Genomic DNA, 25,053 nt, shown 5'->3' with positions numbered 1-25,053 from the left:
GATTGTGAACGACATTTTCTAACTTTTCTTTGTTAATTCAAGTGATACTGGAGGAACGAGAAATTATGCTCAAGGCCTTGTGTGCACGGGTGAATGCTTTTAACCGAGCTTCAAATCCCCACCCCTTTGTGAAGCAATAGAGCCGTCTGAGCTGATTTGGTCTTATAAATTGGTTTTATGCACAAGTTTGATTGGTTTGTTGCAATTTATTATTTGACACGATTCGAGTCATCACCAAAGCACTTACCAGTTTTGTGGAAGCTCATTTATCCATGGCTCACCAGTGAAAAGTGGCAACTACACAACGGAATGTATTGATCTCGTCGATCTTGTAGTACAAGAATCATAAACAGTAAGACTGATTGACAGAGTTCGCCGGACAAAGGCGCTCCTGTCGATAGGAACTGACCGACCCTACTCTTAAAACGCCACAAATAATGTTAACAATGTATATATAAAACAGCAAAATCTATTCCCTTTTAATTGGTAGTATGACAACTGATAAGATCCCACGACTCAATTTGTTCTTTTGAGGGGTCTCTCTTTCATAAGGGTGGATATGTCCCCATAAGCAGAGGTTCTTACAGAATTAATTTTCTCAATCAAACTCCGCGTGACCAACAAAAGTAACCCCAAAACATCATTTAAACCTTTCATGAGGATAAGGCAGCCAATCTGAAGTTCCCAAGTCTGAAATAGAATGGAAGCAGTCCACCGCAACAAACAGAAGCCCGTCAAAATCGTCAAATTCAGAACATAGATGAGGCAGTTTGATCACCAGAGCTTTGTTTTGACCCAGAAAAGGAGGAAAACCACTCCAAGCACAATGGCAATAGGTGCATACTTTCGGATCAGAGCCTACAATTAAGACGTGTGAAATGATAAAGTAGTAAGTTTCAGCTACATACTACTCGGAAAAATAAAAGTTCACATATGATCTAATTCTTTGACAGAAACATCTTCAATCAAGAGTACTCATGGCAGATTGGGGAAGGCAACATAATTGTATTATTCCTAATTCAAACAAAAATGGCTATTCAGACCTATTTCGTACAAAGAAAACAGAAAAACCCAATTATTATGGCTTAGTACTAGCACCAGCATACAGCACCATCAGCAACAGCTAACAGAAGTTTACAAGCCCAGCAGCATGAATAAATAACAGCTTTTGAACGAGCATTCAAGTAAACAAAAGAAAGGTATCATGTAAATGCCGCCACCACAGCTGCATTCATACTCAACACAGGACACTACAACTTGATTGAATTGAGACATACGGAAGATGTCCCATCCAAAGGTATGATAATGGAAATGATTAGATGCTACATTATTCAAACAAGTACCAAGGACAGGGTGTGCAGGGAAATCATATGATATGTAATGTTTGGGAAGTCCACATAGTATTAGTTTAGATGATTGCCCATCACAGCTAGTCAGATAAGACTAACCTGTCGATTCAAATCTCTTGCTTTATCAGCATACACACGAGATTCTGATGTTAAACGGCTGGACATTTGACTAACCTCTGTAAAATGAAATTCAGGAGGAAAATTATCATCCATCCACACAAAATAAAACTTCCATCTAGAAGCAAAAAGAGACTTACGGTCCAACTTTTCACCAACACCAAGCACTTCCTGAACATTGCGAGTCATTATTTGGTGGACTTCATAGAGCTCATCATTCAACTTTGCAATATTCCTCTGAGTGTGAGTGTCCTGGTACAATTTCTTTGTTTTCTGTATGAATGTATCTTTTAAACACAAAAAGTGGAAGGAAATCAAACACAGCTAAAGAAGAACCAAAATGTAGACAATAAGTACAAAATTCTACTTAACATACGAGGGACAACAATTTCTGGAAAAAGACCTACCAAATTTAATGAATGCATAAGGCCTTGCAGCAGTTTCAATTTGGGTCCCGTTAACACGCTCAAATTCATTCTTGAGATCTTCAAGGTATTGGAAGGCAAGTTTCTTTGGATAGGCACGGTCGCACATTGTTAAGTAACACACACGTCCTTCGATGATATAGCTAAGAACAAAGGTCAAGGCAATAACAGTTGTATGCTCGTCCTATAACGAGAACAATGAATACATAGCATTCACTTTAAGTCATTGATAAGACAATTACTGAATGAGAAACTTAAATTTAATGACAACAGCAGGTACGTGAAACTAACATATTATCTGCCAATATTAGATTAAGCCAACAGATGTGCAAAAAACCGCACACAGTTTATAAACACCATAAATCATAAAGACAAAAGTGACAAGGATACTGGAAAACAAAGGGTCCAGTTTCAACTGACATCCTTGAAGGCTCATTTTGGCCTCTTGACAAGTTCTTGAATAAAGCCTTGACTTGTTGTTTGTAGAATTCTGAGTCTTTTACATCACGGCCATCATCCAGTCCCTCTGCTAGTGGAAGACCATCAGTAACACGAGCAATCATTGTCAGCTTCACCATCTTCACTTCACAACTTCCCAGCAATGCGAAATTAACTGCCCCATGTCAAAATCATCAAATCCCAGATCCAGAATAACTTGAAAAATCCAAAAACTACCAAGAAATACAACAATAATATACTCACAATGCCAGACAGCCTTACACGATATGCATTATCTTCCTACGAAAAGATCTACACCGTTAAATAACTAGTCCACCCGATTTTCTGATAAGGTTAAACATGCAGACTTAGAAATTGGGTTTAGGCCAATACAGTTAAAACCCAAATCCCATGTTCAATATCTAACAAAATTAAATCTTAAAAGAGAGCCAAATTTTGTTTTATAATTAATTGTGTTTTTAGCTAACAAAAATGATTCACGGGCTACCCAATTCTGTAATTCCAACTGATCGATCACAAGGCATCAAAGATCAAACCCAAACCGTTTAACCATCTAAACCCATTTGCCCCAAAATATCCCTAAACTACAAATTTTACACAATTTGCTACAAGATCATAAAAGAAAATGCTGTGAAATCCAAAAATTTACGACAAATCTGAGAAATTGAAAAGAAAAAAAGAAACTTGATAGAGAATTTGGAAAATACAGAGCAAATACCCGTTTATAGCATTGATCTGAGGAACGGTGAGGACGATGGTGCAATCTGAGCGAGAAGAATTGAGAGCAGATGTGGAAGGGGAGTTTCGGGGACCGAACGGAGTAAATGAGGGTTGCGTTTTCGAGTTTAATCTACGATCCCTCTCTCTCTGCGTGCTATGGGTTGTACCTTGAAAGAACCAAGCCAAAGCCTGAAATTTCACACGTACAACATCTTACTGCAGGCGGTCGAACGGGCAAACCGGTAAATGGGCAAACGGGCAAATGGAAAACGGACAAAAAGGGTGCTGTCTCCTACGTATTTATTTTTACTACTCACACACATTCTTAATTTTTTTCGAATTTTTAACCTAAATATGTTGGCTAATTTTGGACCATTGGATTCTAACAGAACAAAATCTGAACCATTGGATTTCAACAGTAAAAATTTTTAAATTTAAACTCAACTGCTAGGACACATGACGCTATATGGGCCGTTAGATTTGTAAAGGCTATATCATCCAACGGTCCAAATTAGCCAACATATTTAGGTTAAAAATTCGAAAAAAGTGAATCTATTAGTTGTGCCCACGTGGCACAATCTGAGCTTTTGGATTGCAAAAAAAATATAATCCAACGACCCTTATAATTCAGTTAGACAAAAAAATTTAAAAATTATAAATAAATAAAAAATTCTATAAGTACCCAACCATCCACTTCCATCCTATAAACATCTTAATATTTCCAAGTTTTTCCTACATAATCTATTAAAATCCATTGAAATTTGTCACTAAGTGTTTTTTTATTAAAATCCTCTAAAATCTAAATTTACTACACCCCATTCATTTCTTCCAAAATTAATTGTAATCTTCTCGTCGTCACTTAGTACTACGGTCTAGTGGTATTCCTCTTCACTTGTAAGTGAGAAGTCTTAGATGGTTCTGATAGTCAATGATTTAAAAGTGGATACTTGAGCAACATAGGTGCTTAAACAAATCAAAATTGGTTTGTGTTTTGATTTTGTAAAGCACGAAGGTCTACGAATTCAAGGTTGAGATGGAAAGCGGTTATTAATCCAAGGCTAGGTTTGTAGTTTGGATGCCTTAATTTCAGCTCCATTCCTTTGTTCATTTGGTGACATTTCATTTGTTTGGTTGTCTCTTTTCGAATGGTGTTTGATCTCATTGCAGCATGCCTCAAAAAGTGATTGACAAACCCATGATCAGTGGATTTGAGTTGATTGACTGATTTTTGTACACGCTCATATAAACAACAGGCTAGAGGTGGAACTCGTGGGACATTTTCTAGTGACTCCTCTGGAAATGATGAGTTTTGGTCCAATAGTGAAATGGAAAGTTCCCATCAAGTGCCACCAAGTACCTTATGATATCATTATGAGCATAAGTTTGACACCAGTTCTGCACATCGGGAGGAATGGCATCCATCTGGAAGAAAAGATACGCGTTCTTATGCTTAGAGTTTGAAGAAGGGGGGACGTAGGTCAGTTGAGTCCAGGGGTGTTAACTGAAAAATTCAAAGTGCTCAGTTGCCTTGGATTCAAGCTATGGTAGACATTCTCCTTCAATTTGTAATCTGGAGTTATTCTGGGAAATTGCATATGGGGGTAGAGAGAATGTAAATAGAGTAACCCCGAATGAGATGATAGGAAAAAGTGTGACTCTGTCCTACAAGTTTGAGGCCACAGTGTGCCTTTCCCTACTAACTGTCTTGTAAATGAAACCAATGATAGGAAGGTAGAGCTTTAGCTTTCTGAACGCTCGACTTTTGATTTATGCCCTACTAAAGAAAGGGGTTTTGTTACTCTAAAGGCTCCTCTGCTAACATAGAATAGAGAAATGCGGGATGAAATGAAGCGCTCCATGGAACAGAAAAGTAGAAGTGTATTGCAAGCTGGAATGGTTCCGTTAAAAATTTTCCTTTCCCTCAGTGACCAGGTGCTTCTTCGTGTTCTTGAATAACTAGATTTCGTGATTAATTTTCATTTTAAAATGATTTTCTATGATAGTTGTGTCAACCTTGAGCTTTCATTGTTGAAGCAATGAAGCTTTAGGAGGAGCTTTCTTTTCCATGTGGATTACCAATACAACAAAACTATTGCTATCTCCATATTTTACCGATCTAAATATGTGAATGGTATATGAAATCGTAGAGTAAGTTGATTAATTATGAGATTTTTAGTTTTTTATTTTTACTAGATCAATATAGTCAAGCTATGTCGAGACTTAGGTTTGGGTCTTGGAGGTTTCTACCAACCTGGTTACCGCAATGGAGCAAAGCTGAATTTGGACATGATATGCCTTGGTAAGAATGGGGACCTTGAGATGAGTCAATATGAAGATTATCGACCTGTTGATGGTGCTAAACCGCCAAAGATTCCTATTAAATTCTTTCAATTGGTTGAAAGTGCAATCAACGAGTCCCATTTCTTTACTAGGAAAGACTCTAAAGCTAGCAATGCTTAAGGCTTACTTCCATGGATGACCCCAGACATATGTCTTGTGAACTTTCATAAAACTTTGTTAAGCATTACATCTATGACCACCAGCCATTGAACTATCCATTAACCATTTTGGATGAACAATCGCCACTTTTATGTGTGCGATAAAAACAGTGGTCTTCACACTTTGTTTTATGCACTAACCCGCATGACATTCATCTGCAGTAGCTGCACCATCTTATCTTTCAAATCATCTATAACCCAAATGCAATTATTCTCCAATTAGTCATTTCTGGATCGTTTAGAAGACTAAAGCAAACTTTCCTGTATTATTTTGTGAATCTTAAAATAAGTAAACCTTATGTTGAGTTCCACATTGGCTATACAAAAAGAGAAATAATAGTTTAAATATTCTAACTCCACTCCAACTAACACCAAGGGTTTTTGTGATAAAAGCTCACACTTGACGGATTGTGTAGGTGGTAATTACCAAGTTGGAGACAATATCGGTGTTGTTAGAAGTAGGTATAGAAAACTTAGCTTGTAAGAAAACAAAAATGTAAGAAAATCTTGATTTCATTTTAATGAATAATTTCAGTGTACAAGTTGGTATATATATACAGATACAGATCTGATGACCTTTCTACCCTTAGCTAACTTAGTTAATTACAATCAAGTCCTTAACTAACAAAGAGAGTTTGTTACAACTGTAACAAACTATTTTATAGAAGTACAAGTAATATTTGGGTTATTACACCGGTTCATGCTGAGCTTGGATGCATGAAATATGCTAAGACGAACCTTGGATTGAAGAAAACTAAATCTATGTTTAGAGATGGATTTTGTATAAATGTCAGCTACTTGATCTTGACTGCAAACAAAGAGAACTTTGACAAGATTAGCTAAGACAAGTTCCCAGATGTAATGGTAATCAATCTCAACATGCTTGGTCCTGGCATGAAAAACAGGGTTGGAAGCAAGTTAAATTGTTGAGATGTTATCACACCATAGAGTTGGGACTTGAGATAAGGGAAAACCAATATCATAAAATACTTTGCAGATCCATGTGATTTTAGCAACTGTGTGAGCCAAAGATCTATACTCAGCCTATGTGGATGATTGAGCAACAATGGATTGCTTTTTGGCATTCCAACTAATGAGATTTGGACCCAGAAAAACACAATAGCCACTGGTGGATCACCTATCAAACGTGCTGCTTATCCAATCTGCATTTGAGTATGCAGAGAGATGTCCATTTTTAAACCATAAACCATGAGTAAGAGTCTCTTTAAGAAATCTAAGAATTCTCTTTACTGCTTGTATATGTTGTGCTCTTAGAGAATGCATGAATTGGCACACTTGGATGACAACAAAAGAGAAATCATGTCTTGTCCAAGTAAGATATTGAAGATCCCCAACAATTGATCGATATTCAGTAGGTTTACAAAGAAAATGACCATTGTGATCAAGCTTAGTGATACCAAGAGGAGTAGAACAAGGTTTAACACCCTTTATGTTTGTTTTGCCAAGAAGATCGAGTAAGTACTTGCTTTGATGTAAGAAGAGGCCAGCAGATGATCTTTGAACTTCTAAACCCAAAAAGTAGTGAAGTGGACTCAAATCCTTAACTGGAAACACTTGACTGAATTGAGTGATAAATTTTTGATAGAGATTTGTATCTAGTCCTGTGACTAGAATATCATCCATATAAACCAATACTATTACAAGAACTTGTGCTTAAAAAAAAAAAAAAAAAATCCGTCTGAGGTTGATTGCTGAAATCCAAAACTATGCAAGGCTTAAAACAGTTAGTCAAACCAAGCCCTTGGGGCTTGTTTTAAGCCATACAATGACTTTCTCAACTTGCAGACATGATTGGGTAAGGTTGAATCAATAAAGCTAAAGGGCTAGTGCATAAAGATTCCTTTAAGTCTCCATGAAGAAAAGCATTACTAACATCTAATTGATTGAGAAACCAATCAAATTGAACAGCTAAGGACAATAGAATTCAAATTGTGACTGGCTTTGCAACAAGGCTGAAAGTCTCTTGATAATCAATACCTTTTTGTTGGTGAAACCCTTTAGCTACTAAACAAGTTTATATCTATCCACTGTGCCATCATGCTTTCTTGAGAGGAATAATAAGGTACTAAAGACCAAGTGCATGTAAGTTGAAGAGCATTGAACTCTTCTTGCATGACTAATCTCCAATGTTCATATTTTGCAGCTTGTAAATAAGTAGTAGGAACATAATCAATAGAATCAGGTAATGGATGCTTTGTTGGAAAATAAGCTTTAGGCTTGAAAATACCTGCCTTGGACCTTGTAACCATAAGATGAGTAGAATATTGCACTTGAGATTGTACTGGAGAATGTACTTGAGATTGCATTGGAGATTGCATTTGAGATTGCACTTGAGATTGTACTAGAGAGTGCTCTTAAGATTGCACTGAAGATGGTACTATGGTTGATGGGGAAGATGACAGTTTTGTAGTTAACATTCTTGGATTTGTCATAGAGAAATGCATATCAAAAGGAGTTGCATTGTAAGGAGTGAATGAAGAGGCTACTTCTATTGGAGCTATAGAAGTGTGAAACAGATAAGTAAACTCATCAAACTTCACGTCTTGAAATATAAACTCTATGAGTAACATGATCAAGGCATCGATATCCTTTGTATTGTAGAATGTATCCCAAGAAAACACAACATTTACTTTTACCATCTAGCTTGGATGAAACATATGGTTTTAGCCATGGAAAGCAGTTGCAACCAAAAGTCTTGAGCTTTGAATAATCTAGAAAGGTTTTGAAGAGAAGTTCCCATGGAGAAGTAGTCAATCTAGAAATAGGTAGTCTGTTGATGAGATAAGTGGCAGTAGAGAATGCTTTAACCCCATATACATGTGGAACATGATAAGAAACCAATAAAGTTCTTGTAGTTTCAACCAAATGTTTGTGCTTTCTTTCAGGACAACCATTTTGCTTAGGGGTATGTGGGCAACTAAGTTGATGAGAGATGCCATTTGACTTAAGAAAGAAAGTAAACAAAGTACTTGAAAATTCACCCCTATAGTCGGATCTCAAACACTTTATTTTATTTCCAATAGAAGTTTCTACATAGGTTATGAATACAATAAATGTAAAGTACACATCATATTTGACTTTTAGAGGAAAGAGCCAAGTGTACTTACTAAAATCATCCACAATTATCAAATAGTATTTGTAACCAGACACATAAACAATTGGAGCTGGGCCTCATACTTCATAATGTAACATACTCAAACTACTAGTTGAAGAAAAGCTAGAAACAGAAAATGGCAACTTGTGATTCTTGGCAATAACACAGTCTAAGCAGAAGAAGTCAATCGAATGTTTGCCTTGTAATGCAAGTTTATTACTAGATATAAGTCTACAAAAAATAGAAGATGAAAGATGTCATAGCCAATTATGCCATACTTTGACAAGAGTGGTTATACTAACAAGAGCATGATTGAGCATCTGAGGAGGATGTTGAGTACCAGAAATACCTTGGATTTGATAGAAGCCATCTTTAACTAGGCCCAGCAAAAACATCTTCCCCATAGAATGATCTTTTATACACATGATCCATTGGAAGTTAAAGTCAATGAACAATAATTCTTCTTGAGGAATTGATAGACATGTAATAAATTGTGTTTCATTTAAGGAACATCTAAAACATTGTTCAACTTAAATGAAGAAGAAGCAGTGTTTAAGGAAGAAGAACCAGTGTGATGAATTGACAAACCTTTACCATCGCCAATGTAGACCTTATCTTAACCAGTGTATGGAGTAGGAAAGGATATATGAGAAATATCATTAGTGATATGCGATGTTGCTCCAGAGTCAAGAATCCATGATGAAGGTGGCTTCGAGGCATAGTGAGTGTACATAGCAGCAAGTTTGGTTGGTGGAACTTTACCAAAGATGTTAGGATTCATGCGATCATATCAGTCAATGGTTTCATGACTAGTAGAGCCACATATTTGACAAGTAATTCAAGAGCCAGAGGAGCCTTGAGAATGAAAGCCCAGAGAATTAGACTTGTTGAAACCAAAGTTATATTGGTTGCCTCGATTATTGCCATTAAAATTCTGATTGCCACAATTGTTGGAAAATCAATTGTTACCACTCCCACGATTAGAGTTGTAGCGAAGGGATTGCTACAATGGTTGATTTTGAGCTGCATAGGCCTGAGATGGATGTAGGGAAGGAAGCAAAGGCAGCTAAGATTGAACATTGAAGGCTTGAAAAGTTCATCTAAAGTCGTAGATAAGAGACAAAGATTGATCGAATCAATGAATGACTCAAATTCCTCAGGCAATCCATGAAGCGTTGCTGCAATTAGGTCATGATTAGACACAGAAGCTTCATCTGCAGTCAAAGAATCAGAAATCTGTTTGATTTGATGTAGATAGTTAGAAATTGAGAGAGATCATTTCTGAAGAGATTGAAGGCGAGAACAAAGTTGATGAATATGTGCATCAGAGACTCCTTTAAAACGTTGTTTTAGCTTAAGCCACAGTTCGCAAGACGATGAAACCCTAACCGTAAAAGGAATAATTTCTTCAGAGAGTGTTGGATTTAACTAGATCAACAGGTTTTGATCCTTCTCATACCACAATTCAAACTCAGGATTAAGAGAACAATCAGGAAGCAGAGGTTGCGGACATGGGTCAGATCCGTCAATAATTCCAATGAGTTTGTAACACTTGAAGATTGGAGCGAACAATGCTCGCCATGGAAGGTAATTAGATCCCTTCAACTTGATCGGAACCATGCTTCCAATATTCTGAATTGTAAGAGAGGAGTAATTGTTCATCGAGTTAGGGTTTGAAGCAGAAGAATTTGGGGGAGGAAGAGACAAATCTGATTGAGATTCCATGAAATTGAGTAATCAAAATGAAGAAATACATACAATCAATGAGAAAATATGAATTCAAAGATGAATTCCAGCAAGAATTTGATGAACAACGAAGCGGAAAGAGGATCGAGATGTCAACGAGTCGTGAAGCGGTTGGTGAGTGATACCATATAGAAAACTTAGCTTGTAAGAAAACACAAATGTAAGAAAATATCTTGATTTCATTTTAATAAATAATTTCAGTGTACATGTTAGTATATATACAGATACAAATCTGATGACCTTTCTACCCTTAGCTAACTTAGCTAATTACAATCAAGTTCTTAACTAACACAGATAGTTTGTTACAATTGTAACAAACTATTTTATAGCAGTACAAGTAATATTTGGCTTATTAGTGGACCATTCAACCCGTCTCTCTGATAATTCTACATGGTATCAGAGCCAGGGAGCGTACATGATGGGTGTGTCCTTAGGGATGACAATGGTTCGGTTTGTGGACGGAAATGCTATATCCATCCCCATAACCACGAAAATTAACCATATCCATAAACGTAAATTAATCATCAGGTATTATCCATAATCATACCCACCGGGTAACAGATTTTTCATCGGTTAACGAGTATATCCATCTTCGTCAATACAAAAAATATATTCGTTCAGTTGAGACATTATAAGTTAGTAGATATTAATTTTTGTCATTAAACATTTGATGTATAAAATGATTCAATGAATGAATCTTGTTGAGTATAAAAATTAAAACACTAATGATGTTGCCTTGTCTTTGATATCTCTCATAAGCACCATTGAGTTCGCATTTGATTTTGATTCAAAACTTTACTTTCCTACAAAATGCAATTTTTGTATTCTCAAGGTAATGGTTCGGTAAATAATAGATATACAAACATACATATATATATATATATATATTATAAAAATTATATTATTTACTAATCTCGGTTACCCAAATCTATTTCATTCGGGCGGTTATCTGCGGTTATCTACGGTTATCTGGTTTAACGATTAGAATTGTCATCCCTATGTGTCCCCTTGGCCCCGTGCGATGATAGTGGGTCCCTTAGACCCGCGTGTAGTGTGAGTCCCTTTGGCTTCATATGGTTGCCGATGTGTGGACCTCCCACATGTAACCCACTAATTGGGTTCCACGTAAGGGGGCGTGTTGAGTCCCACATTGGCTATACAAAAAGAGAAATAATAGTTTAAATATCCTAACCCCATTCCAACTAACACCGAGACCTTTTGTAATAAAACTCCACACCTGACGGAGTGTGCAGGTGGTAAACCTGACGGATTGTGCACTTGATAATTACTAAGTTAAGAACAATATCAATGTCGTTGAAAGTGGGCCCTTCGGCCCGTCTCTCTATAATTCTACACCTTAGTGTTCTGAACCTAAACAAGTGTGTGTGAACTACTTGATAACATCTTTTGACCATGCCCTCCTGCAGGATCGTGATGAAAGTGAACAGAGTCTCCACAAACGTTTGACTGTTGTCTCCTTCTCCATCGGAGATTCTGCAGAATTCTTGTATGGTGGGCAAAGGGATGTTGACAGAGCAAATAAGGTTATACTGGAATCTGGAGATGTTCTGATATATGGTGGAAATCTTACTTTCAAAGAGTTGAAAATCTTGTACTTCTGTACATCGTAGTCTTTTCTAGTCTGTGTTGGTTCGAACGAAACATGCTAGCTTCGTGATGTAATGACACTTTATGTTGATATCATGGAAAGTACTTTCATTTCGAATTAGGTCATTTGTTCATTTCATTACGGGTATGTGTTGTCCGATCTTTGGTCGAAAATGTCTAACCGAAACTTAATAAGAAATTGGGTCAAATGAATAAAAAAGGGTGCCAACAGAAACATCCATACCTATATTGTAACTTGTTGGTTGGAGAGTAGTTCTAATTGGTTTTTAAACCACTTTTAAAGTAAAACTCATAAAGTAAAACTCATAAGGTCAACTCTTTTTTTCTGCACTAAAATGCAACCCTATTTTCTCTTTTGGCAGCCAAACTTCAACGGTTGCTCGAGCAAAGTTTTGTTTGGTTCAACATTCCTCTTGCTTCACTTCAAGAACAATAAAAAAAAAGCTTATTTTATAAGCAAAAGCAGAAGAGCAAACAACAACCCTACCACCACCACAAGTGCTTGTCAACCTAGTAGGTGGGATCCATTGTAAGCTCATCAGCTTTGAGCAGCATTAGGTATATCCATACAGCTACGTTTTTCTGGACATAAAATCCTTTTTAATCACCAATTATTTCCACGCTTCTTATTAGATATTTATTAATTAACCCTAAAAAAATTCTATAGGGAGGTGCTCAGACGGACGTTCGTGATCGTTCAGCCCGAAGTTAAGGGTGGATATAGGGAGAATGAGCCATGCTGGAGAAGCAGGGCACATGCCAGATATATCAGCATTGTCTGAGAATTTTGCATGTGCTCTAGCTCTTCAGCTTGGACTCTCTCCCTTTCAGGCACAAGGTTGGCTGCAATGAAATAGGTCAGTTTTTTCAGAGCTCAAGTTTTAACTCATTTCACGGATGATTGTATCGAGTGTTTGTTATCGAACAGATTCTAGTTCTGCAATGCTGCAACGCCCTTAACATCCCCGATTGTAAGTGCTACACATCCTTGACTCTTTTTTTCTTGAACTCCTATGCATTTCTTCAAAGGTTAGTACCAAATATCATCATTTATTGGTATTAATTTAAATTTATACATAAGTAGCATCCATAAATTATTTCATCACCCACAAGTTCAGTAACAATGCCTGGCTCAAATCGCCTTGTTTGGCACAAAAACCGTCTCATATGTAATAATTTATTCATATATTTCGCTGAATGAGTTGCGATCGGATCTGTTTTCTAGAGCTGTAGCAGCAGATTCAACATGAGCAAGTAAACAAATATACACTTTCTGTTTCAACCTGTCAACAGTCTCAACCAGTATATTGTTCTCTGAGCTCAGACTGTTTTTCAGTTTATCCAACCACTCATTTGCTTTCTTAAGCTGTGATAGCGTCGCAGCGATTTGATTCTCTGGTTCGTTGCGCCGCCCACCACTGTCCTTACCTTTCTTTTCTTGGGTTTTCAGACGAAAGCCAGACTCCAATGCTTCCTCCAAGAAATTCAAGAACCAAGATCTTATTTCATTTACGAGAGCTTCTCTGAGTTCTGCTCTCTCTTTCACACTATCTCCTTTCGCCCATTCTAGTTTCTCTGCTCCACTTAACTCAGCGGGGACTTTCAAAGACTTCAATGTACCTTTACCATGAATTAGGCCTGTCTTTTTGCTCAACCTTTCGTCATCTGGAGGTAACTGCTTTGTAGGTAAAGGAATTAAACTATCCTTTAATGGAGCTGCAATATTCGGTTGGTCAATGAGCTGGTGGAGTATGAAAAATTTGTTGAAGGAGATGTGGGGATTGTCCGGCGAGGCAGATGAGCATAGATCGGAGAACATACTTGAAAAAAAACACAAAGATTTTACTGTGAGACAATTTTTAAGGTGATTCACACATGTAAGATTATAGTCTACCTAAGGCATTTGACAAGAGATGCTGCTGTAGATGCTTCTTTCTGAGCTTCTGCTGCAACCAAAGAAGCTAGATTTCTCCTTCTAAGCATTCCCTTGTAAAATTTTAACAAAACATACGAAGTAAGTGTCAAATTGCAACTTCAATGGATTCGATATATTGTTGACTAGCTCACATCAATGAAATTCAATGAATACGTCATTGTTGCCTTGGTTACCTTTCCGAGCTTCATAAAATTAGCAGGAAGAGAAGGCCACAAAACTGACTCTGCTGCATTACTTTTATCTTTTCGGTTTGACAAGCAGTTAGAGTTCATGATTTCCTGTTTGCTTGAAGTGCGTTTTGCAGAAGTGCTTCTTGAAGGCACAGCAGTCTTCTTGGTGTTAGATACATCTACCTCTGCCTTTAATGCAAGCGCACCAGGTCGATTGTGGGGAGGAACTATTGAGCATCCCTGTAACATTACTAAAAATGATCATACTACATAACTGGTCTAAAGATTCAACAGAAATGTGTTTCCTACACAAGAACTTTGTTACATTTGAGAAAAGCAGTTATCCTTAAAAACGGAAATTATGTTTGCAGTTTGCACGCAAATTGTACCTGACCATTAAGCTTCTGCACCATTGCAACCTTCTTAGCACCACTCTCATTGTCATTGTTCTTCCCACCACCATTAGAATCCACCGTGCTAGCCTTTGAATTTGATGTCGAAACACCATGCATATACCTAGATGCAACAGCCACCTTGTCCTCTTTGATAACAAACGTCTGTCTCGGGTTTTCATCGAAGGAATCCCTCAATTTCAAACTACTGGTTCCTTCGGGATCAGCTTGGACCAGACTCTCTGATAGCTCCAACATTTGCATCAAATCTTTTGGATTCCCCATGAAAGGGTGTCGTCCTGGAACTGGTCTGACCCCAACAAGAATAGGAACCGGCGTTCCTGCCTCCATTCTATCGACATAGAAAAACTGGCCAAGCTGCAACTTGTTATTCAATATAATCTCATTGTCTTCCCTCGACAGCAAGACATAAGTGGAATGAGAAGAATCGGAGACTTTTATGAAGAACCCTTGGTTAGGCCAGAGTTCTGAGCCACTTAAGACGGGCACGATGCTGATCACTTGAAGCAGGACTGATCGATATTCTCCTCGAACCTTCACGTTGGAGTTTATGCTCTGAAGAAGCTTTATCAAAACTCCTGGTGTGAGGGAAGCCATTGCTTTTCTCCTCTTGTTCTGCTAAATCCAAACTAATTAATGAACACCACGCATTGGGAAAAAACTCGAACAACACGAATCAAGAAAACGAAATTTCTAATATCAGTTAGTTCATCCGGAAAGTAAATTAGCATCAGTTATAAATTCACTAGAAATACCGAGGAAAACAAAAATCTGAACGACAAAAACCAAGATAACGAAAACTTGAGTTACGATCAAGATTTGTTCATAATTTCTGAATACCTGAGGAGGAGATGCAGTGAAATCAAGGGAAGATTCCTGCATAGAGATGATGAGGCAGAGAACTATGGCAGCATATTGGCTTGTCCAAAAGCACTTCTGTCGGCTTTACCTTTGCATGCCAGGCACGTAAACATCAGCTTCTCTTGGCTTCAAAGCCAAGTTACATTTAATACACAGAAAATTTTATGGACTTTTTTCTTTTTTACTTGTGTGATGATAAATGATGATTCATGGGCCAACATTAATCAAGATTAATGTGATTGATCACCCTTTTTTTATATATTTGGTTTGTGGATTAGGTCGTGGGTCTCTTTGTGGTTGCATTTCTCCTTTTGGGAAGAGTTTGAGATGGAAGGACTTGATCTTGGTCACAAATTATGCTTCTATACTAAGTAGCCTCATAAAGCATTTCACCAGAATTGGTACATGTGGTCATATACACATTAGGCATCACCTACTTTGGGTATAGCATGAGGCATCTCTTAATCAAGGATAATAACAAGGTAGAATTCCGTTTAATGACATTGATATAGACTTCGTTAGAGTATATTTTGGTACCTAATTGATGGTTTAGTTGTGGAAATCATAGGTTTAGGATTAAGAAAATAGGGTTATCTTGAAATGTTTACTTACACGGAATGAGTATTGGAATTATTTTTATTTTTGACTTCGGCGCGTTTACTAGAATATGGGTATTGGAGCTATTTCGATTTATGACTTCCCTTATGTTTACAATTACCCATGAAACAAGTAAGGGTGATTCTCACTTCGCTACCCTCAAATATCGTGAAATTTTCACTTCGCTACCTAAGTTTTTTTCGTCTCATTCATACCTAAAGTTATGATTTGCTCCCAAAATCATACTTCCGCTTGTCTAGCCGTTGAGCCCTCCGTTAAACGATGACGTGGCATGCCTTTGCCCCCACCAAAAAAATTAATCAAAAATCTTTTTTTTATTACTAAAAAACGTGTGTGTGTCTATATATATATATATATATATATATATATATATAACAAACAATATTATCTACACCAAGGGTAAGGGGTGGACCAAGCTTCACAATGGACTAGCAATAATGTGGTTCAAATTTACATTTGGCGAGAATCGAACCTAAGACCTCTCACTTACAATTGAAGAGAAATACCACTATACCGCAGTACTAAGTGGCAAAAAACATAAATATTAAAAAGTTAAAAATTACACTACAAAAGAAAAAAAGACATTCTCTATAGCCCTCCATCCCCACCCTTGCAACCTCCTGCACAGCATCCCCTCAGTCGCGGTATCAAAAATGTTGTCGTTTTGCTTGCTCATCGTGTAGCCGAGTCTTGTGTACGAGTCTAATGCGGGTATGAATTGATTAAAAATGGGGATTTGGTTTGGTAATGGGTGTCCGTTGGTACATCAATTGGGTCATTAATTGGGTGTCCGTTGGCACATCAATTACAAACCCTAACATCACAAAAAGTAAGTGTGGACCAAATAATATTAAAATGGACTCAACTTCTCTATAACTGCAAGCAACTGCTAATCAATATTCCCCGTAAGAAAAATTCCAATGGCAACTTTACAAGTTACATATTATGATCCAAATGCATTGGCTTCAGTTTCTGCACGCACCAAACTAGCATACACACCATTAAGGTGAGAGGCCATAAGTGTCTCATGGCTCCCATATTCAGTGATGGCACCGTTGCTCATAACCGCTATCATATCAGCCTCTCGAATCGTCGAAAGCCGGTGAGCCACTATGATGGTTGTAGCCTGTTTGCTGATCTTCCTAAGTGCATCTTGTATGTGTCTCTCCGATTCCAAATCCAGTGCACTACTTGCTTCGTCTAGAAGCAGTACCTTTGATTTCTTCAGTATTGCCCTTGCTATGGCAATCCTTTGCTTCTGCCCCCCGGATAGCTGGGCTCCACTCTCACCAACCTATAGATGAAAGGAAAGAGAAAGCAATTATGGTGATATATATGCATCGTATGATCTAGAAATTCTATGTGCATAACGTCTATTCTTTAATACGTTTTGTTCAAAATATATGGATAATATGCCTGTAAACATTTTGTTGGCGATAATGATATCAACACGTTATCAATGACATATTGACAGTTTGTTCTTTGATGATAAAGAACGAACGTTTGTTCTATATCCAGACTATAGAGTACAGAGTATATACCTGAGTTTCGTAGCCTTGAGGGAGGCTACTAATGAACTCGTGAATATAAGCTTCCCTTGCAGCTTCTTCAATTTCAACCCGTGAGGCACTAGGGTTTCCAAAAGCAATATTTTCTCTTATAGTGCCTGCAAACAATGTAGGCTCTTGACCCACTAGAGCTATTTGCCTTCTCAGCCACTTCGGATTTATCTCCCTCAAATCCACCCCTCCCATCATCACCTTCCCTTGAATTGGATCATAAAACCTCTGTATTAACCATATCACCGTAGATTTCCCGGACCCGCTTCCACCCACCAGTGCCACTGTGCTACGGCATTTGACCTTCAAGCCAAAGTTACTCAACACGTTCACATCTGGCCTAGAAGGGTATGCAAATGTCACCATTTTGAACTGAATGTCCCATGGTTTCGACCGGTCAAGCTTCCTTTCTTTTTCTCTGCTGCAGCTGATTAATGGCTTGCGAGTAATGATATCGAAAACTGCTGGAATTGCTGTTGCAGCCATGGATGTGTCTGGTGCAAGACCGGCTAATTGGCCAACAGAAAACGAACTCAAAACGAGGATGAGAAAAATTTTGTACACATCGCCGAAGCTTGCTTTGCCTTCTTTCACAAGGTAACCACCAAACCAAAGAGTTAAGGTGTATGCTCCATACATAGCACCTTCAGAAAAGCCTAGTGTTAGGCCCATGATTTGTGACCTTTTAACCGATTTCCTCTTCGGCCCCGATAAAGCTCTTTCAAAGGACTTAACCAACTGTTGCTGAGCAGAAAATGTTGTGACTGTCCTTATGTTTGAAACTGCACCGGCTGCAATGTTGCTCGCTTTCGCATAAGCATCGTTGTCGAGTTTTGGCCCTAAATTTATGATCAAGCTCAAGTAACTTGCACCAAGGGTCAAAGGAGCGAGAGCAGCAGCCAAAAGAGTTAGCCACTTATCAAGCCAAAAGCACAAACCAAGTCCCACGATACCTGAACTCAAGCCCATCAACAATACTGATAATCGATCGACATGGACCGAACGAAAACTGACAGAATCAATCGAGAGCCTCGAGACCAGAACTGCTTTCGAATTTTTTTCGCAGTCAAACCAACCAGGCTCTTGTTTTAATATCGAACGAAACAGGAGGTTTCGCACTCGCATTGTAAGTTTTGTTCCCGCCCAGCCACACAAGCCTTGTTGTCCTGTCATAAAGAGTATGTTCCCAATGCCAAGCCCAACAAGTGCTAAACAAAGAGGCTCAACTTTTTTCTTGATTTTCGATGGGTCTTTATCGAAATATATTTCGAGGGCTAGGCCTAGAACAAAGGGAAAGAGCGACAAAATTGCACCTACATTCATACCCAAAAGAAACCCTACTAAGAGCATTGGCACCTCTGGTCTTTGCAACAACCATATATCCGAAAGTTGAACCTTTTTCGGTTTTAGTTTCTGGACATCTTTCTCCTCTACTTGATTTTTCTCTTGAGCAAATTGCGATCTTGAAAAATCATGCATATCCACGGCTGAAAACTGATTGACTTTCTGAGTTTCATTTTGTTTCAACAAAGGTTTTGTTACTCCATCAGCAGCAAGCTCAACGAGGCTATAGTAGGCACCGGCTTTTTCCATGACCTGGCGGTGATTACCAATCTCAACAACAAAGCCAGAGTCAAGAACAACGATGGTGTGAGAATTTCTTACTGTTGATAGCCTGTGAGCAATTACAATCGCTGTTCGTCCAGAGGAGATCTTGTCAATAGCCTTTTGGACTGCAGCCTCTGATTCAGGGTCTAAGGCACTGGTAGGTTCATCCAAGAGAAGGATTCTAGGGTCCTTGATCATCGCTCGAGCCAATGCGATTCTTTGCTTCTGACCCCCTGATAGCAGTGTTCCTTTGTCTCCAACCTGCCAAATGTGACAATGAAATAAGCACTGGACCATGAATACCTATGCATCTATGTATTTACATATGTGTATGTGCACATGTGCGTTGTGTAAATGTTTTCTTGCCAGAGAAGCAAGGATATGTGCTTCCAACTGTCAATCTGGCTCACAGATTAGGTGAATTCTTGTTTAATTGCGTGGCCCAGATTCACAGTTGAAAACATACATGCTAGATACCTCGCAAAAGAACATTTCCGTTCATATGCTAACACTAGCAAGAGAACATTAAGAATATTTTTGTTGTTGAACCTGAGTTTCATAGCCTTGTGGAAGGTCAGAAATGAAGCTGTTGGCATTAGCAGCAATGCAGGCAGAAATTGCTTCCTTCTTGGTGGCATTCTCCTTCCCCATTAACACATTTTCTAGTATGCTGGTGGCAAAGAGCACCGGCTCCTGGCCGACCATACCTATCTGATCTCTCAGCCACTTCACCTGCAGCGTCCTTAAATCATAACCGTCCAATGTGATTGTACCTATCGAAACAAACATTCAAAAACCAAATCAGAGAAGGAACTAGAGTTAGTCCATTTTCTAGTAAGTTGTTTTTTTTTTTTAATATTGTTAAACGGTAAGATTATGATACCTTGGTTAGGGTCATAGAACCTCTCTATAAGAGCGAAAATGGTGGACTTTCCACCTCCGCTAGCGCCAACGAGTGCTAGTGTCTTTGAAGATGGGATAACCAGATTAAGGGAATGAAGAATCGGAGCATTCAAACGGGACGGGTATGAAAAAGAAACGTCTTTAAATTCAATACTTCCTCGAGCACTCGGCAGGGTCCTGCCTACTGAGCTGTAGGGGTCTATCTCTGGAACTCTATCTATAATTTCAAACACCCGACCTGCTGCTACTGTGCCTTGTGCAAACTGAGCAAAGTATGAAAGGGACAAGGCCAAGCCCCTGCGATAGTTTAGCCACATGTAAATACGTCATTTAAATTGAAAAGAAAAAGACGTCCTGCACAGAAAATCTCTCCCCCAAAATTTTAGAAATTCTTTATACCTTCCCCCAACATTGACACCAAAGAAACAAGCAATGGCGGCACCTCCAGTGATCTCTCCCTTAGCAACCAAAACACTACCATACCAGAAAGCCAATGCCCATGTTGAATACGAAACCAGATAGATAACTCCCACTCCAGCACCCTTAGCGAAGCCGATCCTTGCTCCAAAAGGCACCAACTTGTTCAATAAATCCGTGTATTTTTCAGCCAGGTGATCCTCCGCAACAAACGAAAGCACAGTTCTGATTGAACTGATCGCTTGCTCGGCTACACTACCAGCTTTCCGGTAAGAAGCCTGTGACAAATGCACCAGAAAAGATTCAGAAAAATCCTCATTATGTGCTGAGGAAATTTAAGATTGAGCCAACATAAACAGCGCTGTAAGGGATACCTCTTCTTTCGTAGTGAGGCCAACATAAACCGCCTTGTAAGCGATACCACAGAACATCATCAACGGTATGACTGAAAAGACTACTAGAGAGATCTTCCATGACCTCAGAAATCCAACTGCGTATCCGCATATGAAAGTACATATGTGGTGAATGAAATGCGCCATCTGCAATTATATACAAAGTTCAAAAATCCCAAAATTTATGAAATCCTAATCATCGCGTAATCATAAAAATTAGTTAAAGGGAAACTTATACAAAGCAAAGAGCAAGCAAACCTTCTCCCCCATAACTTCTTGGATTTGAGCAACGTCACTAGAAATTCCATGCATAATGTCCCCTGCCGCGATTTCTGTATCAAAAAAGCTAATGTCCTGCCGTAGAACTGCTTTTAGATATTCTCTTCTTATTCTTTGAGCAGACCTCTCCCCCACCATTCTCCAGCAAGTAATCTCTGCATTAGTGACGCAAAATACTTTTGGTGTCAAATATTTGTACCACAAAAAAGAAGAAAATATATAATTCAAAAGGACACAGAGGAACGTCCTGATGTATGTACATCTTACCCATGTATGCTCCAACTACAACTATTGACGCTAGTCCAGCCATATACACGCATATCTGAAATCAAATTGAAAAGAAAATGAGCTTCCATTGTTAATCTAACCAAAAAAAGCTTCATCGGAAGTTTTGTGTTCAAATTCCAATATCGCTTGTATCAGGCATAAAAGTACAAAAATACCCAGTTGCTCAAAATGTTTCTTTTTCTTTTCAAAAGACCAGCTAAAAAGAATTTTTTTACTAAACATAGAAATTAAAAGGGATCTTTTGATACAATCGTCTCAGTTTTGAATTTTCTAATTCAAACATCCATGCTTTTTTAGTTTTAGTGATTTGATTAAACTTTTTTTTTTGTCATAATTTTGGTGCTATATGCACATTATATTGTATCAATTTTTCTATAATCTAGCATTTTGATTATACTCTTCTCCGTTAAAGATAATTGTAAATAAAAAAGTTAGTTAGATTCAATTTATTTTCACAATAATGCTACAATTTAGCAATAATTATCTACGATTTAAGATATTTTCTTTCCAAAATAGTTTAAAATATTTTTAAATCCCCCAAAATCAAACGTACTGAAATAAGTTTTTCTTTTAGTGCGTTAAAAAAAATAGGATTGAGAATAATATAAACGTACCAATACACAATGTGTACAAAATAAAACGTACCAAAATAAAAATAATGTATCAATATTAACAATATGTATCAAATCAAACGTACCAAAATTGCAAATAAACGTACCAATTAATGATTTTTGTAGATTCAAACGTATTCGCAAATAATATATACATAATGTATTGTACCTAATAATAAATCATCAACAACTATACTTAAAAAAACAGCAAAAGATATATAATTTCACAAAAAAATTGAAAAAATTACACGGAGTTTTTATGTTGATCACCAACTATTTGAAAAAGAAAAAACCATTTGGAAAAAGAAAAAATATTAAATGTTTGCATAACATACACAAAAAAAAAAAAAAAAAAAAAAACTGTGATCGAAAAAACATATTTGGAAGAAGATAAATATAGTTTTTACTAATATTTCCACTAAATAAGGAAAAGTGCATCATGTAGATAAAATGATAAATTTAAAAATTATTTTAATTTTAAAAAATAGAGGTGACTATTGGTCCAAGCACTTTAATCAAATTTTAAAAAGACACAGATGTTTAATCTAAATGATATAGAAAAACGGTAAGGATTCTAATTATCCCAAATTAAAACATGTAGGAGTTTTTTCGGCATACCGTTTCGATATCATTCATCATCTGATTCTTGTCAGCGTACGTTGATTCAATAGCAATCTTGTTCACAAACTGTCCAAAAAGATAAGAGTACCAAGGAAGAGACCCTCCATTAATAAGAGCACCAATGCATCCCAAAAACACAAGAACCATATCCCACTTTGTTGAATACTTGAACAAGCTAAGCAACCCTACTTGCTTTGGTGGCACCTCATCTTCTTCATCCTCCTCTTCCTCATCGTAACCCCAACCTTGATCACTATCGGCATACCCATCAACGTTGCCGTAATGGCGGCTAGAGACTGTTGATTGCCTGGCATGATCATCATAACTGTGACGATGATGATCATGTCCCACATGTGACAACTCGTGACCATAGTCATCATGTCCTATAATTTTCGCTGTACCACGATGGCCATGATTGTAAAAATGACCATCGGGGTCATGACCGAAATTATGTGACATTCCATGACCCGAAACTTCGGATGCGTCATCTTCATTCTGGTATGGTGTTTGATCATAGTCGATCAGACTAAGTACATCTGTTCTAGCCAATGGACCACTTCCACTGTAATTTCCACTTCCCAACTCCTTTATTTTTTCCAACCTTGGGGACTTTTTATTTTGTGTAGCATAGCTACTCTTTGCAAAAACTAAAGAACTCTCACTATTATTACTCAAATTAATGTTGCTATTCCCATTATTATCCCTTGGAGAAGCAACATAGCTTTGAAGCTCAAGTCTGCCATCGAGGACAGAATTGTAATTTGGGTTATCAATGACGGCGCTTCTACTGGTTCTTGAGAGGTAGTACTGATTGGCGGAGCGGCGAACTATGTGGGCTTCGGAGGTTGTGCGAGTCGTGGCCCACGGGCTCAAAGCTGAGCCCAAATTGCGAGTGTCGCTCCATCCTCTGGGCTCAAACTGCCACGAAATCTCCCCCTGCCACGACACGTCATTGTCCGCTGCAAATGGGGTTGTGGGGGGCGTGGTGTGGCGGGACCTCCGGCTGCCGGGGGTTCGGTTTTGGGTGGACCGGGAGTTGGTGCTGATCGGGGTGAGGGAGCGGGAGCCATAGCGAGAGCTGACAGGCGTGGGGTGGCGTGGCAGGGGGCTAGAGGAGGATTGTTCAAATTGGAAGGAGATGTCTATGCCGTCCATGATTAGTGGAGTGTTTGGCGGGAGGGGAAAATTATGCGAGAAAGTGAGGGAAAATGGGAGGAAAAAGAGTTGCCAATTGGAGGAGTTGGAGAGGAGGAGAGGAGGTGTCTCCCTTCTCAATTGCACTTGTAAACAAAAGTGCACATTGTCTTGTGCATTGAAGGTCACATGTTTGAGACCCCTCTTCTTTAATATTGCTCTTCTCAAAAACTTTGGACCATCAAGTTGGCTAATTAAATTATATGATGAGAGCTGAATTCAAATCCTCCTCCCTTCTCTCTCTAATCGTTTCTGATTTCTGTAGTTTTAATTTATTTAAGTAATAATTTAGGGAGTTGAACAATTTGTGTGTTACATATGCAGCAATGTTGTCGTACTTAGATAGTATCTGCTATGTAACATGCATCATCTACTGTGTCATCAAGCATGCAGGCCAGAAGAAAATACAGGCCGGCTGATATGTTGAGGACGATGAATGTATTGACTAAAATATTCAAACAAATAAAAAAAATCACAAACAAGTTTATTATAACTTCTTTTTAATAAAAATATAGTTTTGAAGGAATGAGATTTGTAATTTAGTTGTTTAAGAGCATTCATTTTTGGCTGACGAGAGACTTTACGAAATGAGTTCATCATGACCCCAACCTCCCAAGCCACTAGTACAAGGCTATTTCCAAGGCCTTGTATACGTGTTTCAAAATATCATGATTGCTATGAATACGTTCCAAATAAGTTATTTTACAATTGATGTATTGAGTTTAATTCACCATCCTCCATATGTCTTGAAGTACTGTTTTGAAGAACAAAACACATATAAAACAATTGTTAAGGCACGCGATTGGTGTTTCGCTATCGTATCTAATTTGTTTCCTTATAAGTGTTTTTTACAGACATTCAATTGTTTGAGAAGTAGTAAACTAATAAAGTATAAAATGGAAGAATGGATTTTGTATCATTCTTTGTATTCATCTAAGAAAGAGAAAGAGAAATGGTAAACCCTAATAAATGGTATTTCTTCTTTCCCACGTAATCACACCCTATTTGTAACAAGATTTCTCCAAATGTCATTAGTTCATGATTTACAATTTTTTATTTCCATTAATCGTCCTTTTCTGATTAAAGCTCACAACTATATTGTTATTTTTTTATAATAAATTTATA

General features: G+C 37.9%; 4 protein-coding genes across 6 annotated transcripts; 1 reads left to right on the top strand and 3 right to left on the bottom strand.

Moving 5' to 3' along the window:
- Positions 1-453: 453 nt before the first annotated feature.
- Positions 454-3,253, bottom strand: LOC137708081 (25.3 kDa vesicle transport protein SEC22-1-like). 3 transcript variants are annotated; one of them, XM_068447070.1, is made up of 7 exons: positions 3,069-3,253; positions 2,594-2,674; positions 2,282-2,504; positions 1,874-2,034; positions 1,607-1,753; positions 1,449-1,525; positions 454-858 (listed from the first exon to the last, which is right to left on the bottom strand). In XM_068447070.1, exons 3-7 carry the CDS (start codon positions 2,467-2,469, stop codon positions 775-777), a joined length of 657 nt encoding a protein of 218 aa, XP_068303171.1. In that variant the 5' UTR covers positions 2,470-2,504; positions 2,594-2,674; positions 3,069-3,253; the 3' UTR covers positions 454-774. The 3 variants fall into 3 exon arrangements, with proteins under 3 accessions (XP_068303171.1, XP_068303172.1, XP_068303170.1); XM_068447071.1 differs by having other exon boundaries at positions 2,594-2,629; XM_068447069.1 differs by lacking the exon at positions 2,594-2,674 and having other exon boundaries at positions 3,069-3,251.
- Positions 3,254-4,903: 1,650 nt separating this feature from the next.
- LOC137709076 (probable DNA N(6)-methyladenine demethylase ALKBH1B) lies at positions 4,904-12,060 on the top strand. The gene is made up of 3 exons (XM_068448216.1): positions 4,904-5,002; positions 5,264-5,464; positions 11,857-12,060. The coding sequence occupies exons 1-3, from the start codon at positions 4,904-4,906 to the stop codon at positions 12,058-12,060; spliced, it is 504 nt and encodes a 167-aa protein (XP_068304317.1).
- Positions 12,061-13,235: 1,175 nt separating this feature from the next.
- On the bottom strand, positions 13,236-15,174 carry LOC137709075 (uncharacterized). Its single transcript, XM_068448215.1, has 4 exons — positions 14,554-15,174; positions 14,168-14,404; positions 13,953-14,044; positions 13,236-13,878 (listed from the first exon to the last, which is right to left on the bottom strand). Exons 1-4 carry the CDS (start codon positions 15,172-15,174, stop codon positions 13,236-13,238), a joined length of 1,593 nt encoding a protein of 530 aa, XP_068304316.1.
- Positions 15,175-16,902: 1,728 nt separating this feature from the next.
- LOC137749484 (ABC transporter B family member 19-like) lies at positions 16,903-23,889 on the bottom strand. Its single transcript, XM_068489580.1, has 9 exons — positions 22,732-23,889; positions 21,482-21,536; positions 21,194-21,369; positions 20,918-21,082; positions 20,526-20,821; positions 20,107-20,423; positions 19,773-19,996; positions 17,598-19,484; positions 16,903-17,350 (listed from the first exon to the last, which is right to left on the bottom strand). Exons 1-9 carry the CDS (start codon positions 23,887-23,889, stop codon positions 17,000-17,002), a joined length of 4,629 nt encoding a protein of 1,542 aa, XP_068345681.1. The 3' UTR covers positions 16,903-16,999.
- Between the last annotated feature and the right edge of the window lie 1,164 nt (positions 23,890-25,053).

The sequence above is a fragment of the Pyrus communis genome, chromosome 11, assembly GCF_963583255.1.
Source record: "Pyrus communis chromosome 11, drPyrComm1.1, whole genome shotgun sequence".
In the NCBI taxonomy this organism is placed as follows: domain Eukaryota; kingdom Viridiplantae; phylum Streptophyta; class Magnoliopsida; order Rosales; family Rosaceae; genus Pyrus; species Pyrus communis.
This window is presented reverse-complemented; position numbering and strand designations above follow the sequence as displayed.

Bases quoted from the DNA above. Each gene is read 5' to 3' on its own strand.
- LOC137709076 (XM_068448216.1), top strand. From the start codon at position 4,904: ATGCGGGATGAAATGAAGCGCTCCATGGAACAGAAAAGTAGAAGTGTA. The intron at 5,003-5,263 runs GTGCTTCTTCGT...TATTTTTACTAG, and splicing joins TCCTTTCCCTCAGTGACCAG to ATCAATATAGTCAAGCTATG. The intron at 5,465-11,856 runs GTTGAAAGTGCA...GCCCTCCTGCAG, and splicing joins CTATTAAATTCTTTCAATTG to GATCGTGATGAAAGTGAACA.
- LOC137708081 (XM_068447070.1), bottom strand. From the start codon at position 2,469: ATGGTGAAGCTGACAATGATTGCTCGTGTTACTGATGGTCTTCCACTA. The intron at 1,526-1,606 runs GTAAGTCTCTTT...TTCATTTTACAG, and splicing joins TGTTGGTGAAAAGTTGGACC to AGGTTAGTCAAATGTCCAGC. The intron at 859-1,448 runs GTTAGTCTTATC...TCTTAATTGTAG, and splicing joins CAAGAGATTTGAATCGACAG to GCTCTGATCCGAAAGTATGC.
- LOC137749484 (XM_068489580.1), bottom strand. From the start codon at position 23,889: ATGGACGGCATAGACATCTCCTTCCAATTTGAACAATCCTCCTCTAGC. The intron at 19,997-20,106 runs GTATCATAATCT...TTGTTTCGATAG, and splicing joins GTTCTATGACCCTAACCAAG to GTACAATCACATTGGACGGT. The intron at 17,351-17,597 runs GTATATACTCTG...TTTCATCTATAG, and splicing joins CTCAAGGCTACGAAACTCAG to GTTGGTGAGAGTGGAGCCCA.
- LOC137709075 (XM_068448215.1), bottom strand. From the start codon at position 15,174: ATGGCTTCCCTCACACCAGGAGTTTTGATAAAGCTTCTTCAGAGCATA. The intron at 14,405-14,553 runs GTACAATTTGCG...GTAATGTTACAG, and splicing joins TGCAGAAGCTTAATGGTCAG to GGATGCTCAATAGTTCCTCC. The intron at 13,879-13,952 runs GTAGACTATAAT...TTTTTTTTCAAG, and splicing joins TCTCTTGTCAAATGCCTTAG to TATGTTCTCCGATCTATGCT.